Source organism: Adiantum capillus-veneris, chromosome 2 (assembly GCF_014529385.1).
Source record: "Adiantum capillus-veneris isolate H3 chromosome 2, ASM1452938v2, whole genome shotgun sequence".
Classification (NCBI taxonomy): Eukaryota; Viridiplantae; Streptophyta; class Polypodiopsida; order Polypodiales; family Pteridaceae; genus Adiantum; species Adiantum capillus-veneris.
In genome coordinates this window covers 25,963,891-25,968,159 of record NC_140932.1, presented here as the reverse complement: position 1 = coordinate 25,968,159, position 4,269 = coordinate 25,963,891, and the positions used below count along the sequence as shown (strand labels likewise).

At 43.2% G+C, this 4,269-nt stretch overlaps 1 protein-coding gene across 1 annotated transcript; it reads right to left on the bottom strand.

Moving 5' to 3' along the window:
- Positions 1-826: 826 nt before the first annotated feature.
- LOC147462533 (uncharacterized) lies at positions 827-2,977 on the bottom strand. The gene is made up of 3 exons (XM_086526549.1): positions 2,753-2,977; positions 1,991-2,149; positions 827-1,891 (listed from the first exon to the last, which is right to left on the bottom strand). Exons 1-3 carry the CDS (start codon positions 2,975-2,977, stop codon positions 827-829), a joined length of 1,449 nt encoding a protein of 482 aa, XP_086382675.1.
- Between the last annotated feature and the right edge of the window lie 1,292 nt (positions 2,978-4,269).

The window sequence follows — 4,269 nt, the reverse complement described above, 5'->3', positions numbered from 1 at the left end:
ACCAGACTCGCTAAAAACTCTACCCTCTTACCTAGGAGAGTATGAAGCCAAGTCTGAGGTGAGAGCAATCCCATCTTAAAGACTTTCTTCTAACAAAGTGATGGATTCACAAGGGCTAATTGAGTTATTGTCCACCCCGGTGGCATGCACAATCACATTAGCCGAACTCCTAAGGTTACGACCAAACATGTGGACCACAGTAGGCAAATGCCTAGAAAAATTTGGAGTGAAAGACCCCACCTCAAAGCTTTAGGAAGGGATCAGAGAGTTGGACAGGCCTCAACTAAACACTACGCTAGTACCTTTAAACAAGGTTGGAGAATACTATGAGGGAGAAGATGGAAACACCACGCTACCAATAGAATTCCAAGGAGTAATTTCCAAAGTGTTGTGGGTTAGGTCAACACATGAACATCATACACAGCAAGAATAACCATCTACTCCACCATACTTCATTAACAACAATTCAGACACAGTAAACATGACTACTCAAAAATATCAGAGTAAGCAGAGACAATACATTGAATAGTTGCTGCACTGCACCATCATCATCATATTCATATCAGAGAACAGATACCCCTTGCGCAGATACATTCCCCACTTATATAGATAAATCCGACTTAACTACCCAGTCACAAGACATTCAGCAGACTGCAACTGAAAGACAGTTACATCCGACTTAGCAAAATACAGCTCAGTAAATATCCGATAAGTCAAAATCCGACTTAGCTATTCAGAGTCAGTTTCTAACATGTGCCTCTCAACACATGGCACGCCCCGGTGGTAGATTTCACAGAAATCTGACCCGGATTCACATATCCCTTGATCAGGAATCCACCCTCTGCTGCACAGCTTCTTCCTTACTCTGGTCCTCATCATTCACTTTATGATCCACCAGCTCTGCTTCCTTTACTGCATCTGACTCTGCTGCATCAGCTTTTCCCATTTCCACCTCTTGTGCTCTATCTACAATCACAGTATCAATCTGCTCTTCTGCCACTTTCTCCTCAGCTACATCCTGCATCAAAAAACTATTAGTAAAATTCTCCTCTTTCTTTTCTGCCTCTGCAAGCTGCTGTCTCTTATTCTCTTCCATCTGCTGAACCTGCTGCTTCAAACAGTCTCTCTCCTTTTGCAATTCCTCCACTTCCTTCAACAATTGTGCTTCTACCTCATGCACTAACCCTGCCTTTAGCACCTCATATGGATACTTAATGACAAATCTCATTCTTTCCTTGGTCTTTTGCCACATCTCCTGTGCAACCAAAGCTAACTGCTGCTTGAGAATAGACACTTCTCCTTCTTTCATTAATACTGCACTCAAGCTAATTTCCTCCTGTGCCAACATCTGTTGCTCTAGTATCTGCAAAGGTTCCAATCTCAACCTCTGCATCTCCACAGTGACCTGTAACTCTGCATTCCTCTTTGCCATGTCTTCCAATTCCAAAGCAACCGCTGCCTCCACTTTCTCAGTCCATTGCTTAAACTCCCCCAATGATCTCTTCACTTTTGCTAACTCCATCTTCTGTTTCCCCACTGTTTCCTCCATATCCTGCTCATACTTTACTTTCATCATAGCTATCTGCTCTTCAAACTCTTTCACCTGTGACACCTGTCCTTTAAACTCCATCAATTTTTTTGCATTCCTTTCAGCTTGCATACTCTGAACCTTCAGCATATTATTCTGCTGCCTCACAAATTCTTGCACCTGCTGCAGCATCTGAACTACTTTATCACTGTCCAATTTCCCAGTGTCTACTGATACTCCAGAGACTTCCTCAGCACTGAAATCTAATCTAGAAAACACTCTGCTGACTGGTTCAGACTTCTTCCTCTTGTTGGATAATGTGAAAGCCTTACCAAGCTTTATTGGTGTTTCCTCTGCTTTTACCTGCATTGGTGAATCAACATCCATGGTGCCAAATTATGCAAACTGCATTTTTGCTGTGATTTCTTCAAAGGCCTCTCCTGGAGTATATTTGGCTTTCACCAAATCCTCATAAGCCTCCATATGCTTAGCATTAAACTTCACAAATCCTATCTTTTCAGAATGCACCATGATGGGATGCTCAATCTGAACTGGCTGCTGCTTCTCCTGCACCAGTTTTTCTGCTTTCACAGGCCACCTTGCTTCACCATTCTGTACTCTCTGTGCAAAAAAAAACAATGCTGACAAGTAACCACATAACGTACTATTTGCCTGTGTCTTCCTCTTGTCTGAAGAATGAATCTCTGCTGCCAACTTTTCATACACCCAGTGAGCCCAGCTCACTTCTCCTCCCTGCTCTGCATAGCTTAATGGTGCAAAGTTTTCTTTTGACATATAATCAAACTTCACAATAAAGCATAGCCTCTCCAAGTACCACTTAAGCTGCTCTCTCCTAGCATATGCCACATTCTTTAACATGTAATACTGCCTGCCTCCTTCTCTTGGACCAAACTCCTTTTTCAGTGCTTCCTCTGAACACTTTGGAATAGGTGTATTAGGATGCAAAGGCAGCTTGAACACCTCAGACACCAACTCCACATTGAGTACCACATGCGGTGACACTCTCCCCTTAGTCTTCCTAAGTATTTCCAACTGAGACTTTGCATATACATTGTTTCTACATTCTTCCCAAGGCAGAATCGCAAACTCATACAATCCTACCTGCTGCAACCATATGGCGTTGCGCTCTGCCTGACAATCTATGTCAACTTTGAAGTCCATAAAAGGGTCCATTAATGCTTGCATCACCTTACCTTCTGACACAGGAGTCGGCGTTGGCGTTTCCTCTTCTGCAGAGTCACTGTTTTCGTCTGCACTGCTAACGTCAAGCCGCATAGGCAAAGCTTTGCTTCTCAACCGTCGCCCCGAACCTTCGGTCTGCTCCTCATCAAGCTGTGGTTGCATGGCCATCAATTGCTTTGCTTTCGGCATGGCAGGACTGAATAAAGCTTCTTCAAGCGAAAACCCGAATCCTCTGCTCTGCTGCATGTGAACTGGACGTACTGAACTTTTGTTGCATGTATGATTATACTCGCTGCACCATGCACACATATCTCCACCCGGTATCCTTGAAGTGCTACGAAACTTCTTTTCAGCACACTCCCCGAAGTTATTAATCGGGCCTAATAATTTCTTATTAAAAATTTCGACTTGGTCAGTTCCGACACAGGTACTCTTCCAACATCTGCAATGTTGAATCGGATGTGCCCTTTGGAACTGCCTACTTCCTCCAACCTGTGAATTATATGGGATACTATGAAAAGACCTCCTCAAATCCATGCAAGCCAGCATTTTTCCTTTTCCTTTTGCTGATTCTGAATCTCCTGGCTGTAGGGGTATTACAGTCATGCAGGCTACACTTGGCCAGTCCAAATGAGGTGGCTTTCCCTGAAATTTCTTCAGCCTGAAACCATTAACTGCCTTTTCCACTCTTGTACCAAACACATCAGCTATGATGAATGTCCCTTGTCCTTTATCCTGCACAATCTGATATGGTCCCTGATATCTCAATGACAATTTACCAGGATGTGGTCCCAGCTTAGAGTTGTACAACATTACCCAATCTCCAACCTGAAAGATCTTGAACTTCACATTCTTGGTCACCCATGCTTGTCTTCTTCTTTGTATGACTTCAGTAATGTAAGAGCTTACCAACCTATCCTCCTCCAGCTGCATCAGATACTTGTTCCTATGTAGTACTGACAACTTTGGAGACTGCTTCTCTGCTGAGACTCTTAAACTTGGTACCACAAATTCCATAGGCACCACAGCTTCCAGCCCATACACCAGCTTGAATGGTGTCATACCAGTAGTGACTTTGAAAGCTGTTCTAAAGGACCATAAGGCAGAATCCAACTTATCATCCCAATCCTTCTGATTCTCTGTCACAATCTTTTTCAAAATCCTTACCAGTGTTTTGTTGGAGCTCTCAGCCTGACCATTAGCCTGTGGATGATATGCTGTAGACTTCTTGTGCATAATCATATGTGTCCTTGTTAGCTCTGAAATTACTTCATTCAGAAAATGAGTTCCTCTGTCACTTACCAGCTCCACTGGACACCCAAACCTGGTCATAATGTTATGATAAAGAAATCTGGCCACACTTGAAGCTTTATTATCCTTCAATGCTACTGCTTCTACCCACTTAGTGCAATAATCTGTAGCCACTAAAATGTATCTGCATCCCCTCTTGGAAGTTGGTTTGACAGGTCCTACAAAGTCCAAACCCCACTTTTGAAAAGGTTCCAAAGGCAAAATAGGATGATCCCCCATCCTATCCC

Bases quoted from the DNA above. Each gene is read 5' to 3' on its own strand.
- LOC147462533 (XM_086526549.1), bottom strand. From the start codon at position 2,977: ATGCAGCAGAGCAGAGGATTCGGGTTTTCGCTTGAAGAAGCTTTATTC. The intron at 2,150-2,752 runs GTGTCAGAAGGT...TTTTTTGCACAG, and splicing joins AAACGCCAACGCCGACTCCT to AGAGTACAGAATGGTGAAGC. The intron at 1,892-1,990 runs GTGAAAGCCAAA...TCACCAATGCAG, and splicing joins TGGAGGCTTATGAGGATTTG to GTAAAAGCAGAGGAAACACC.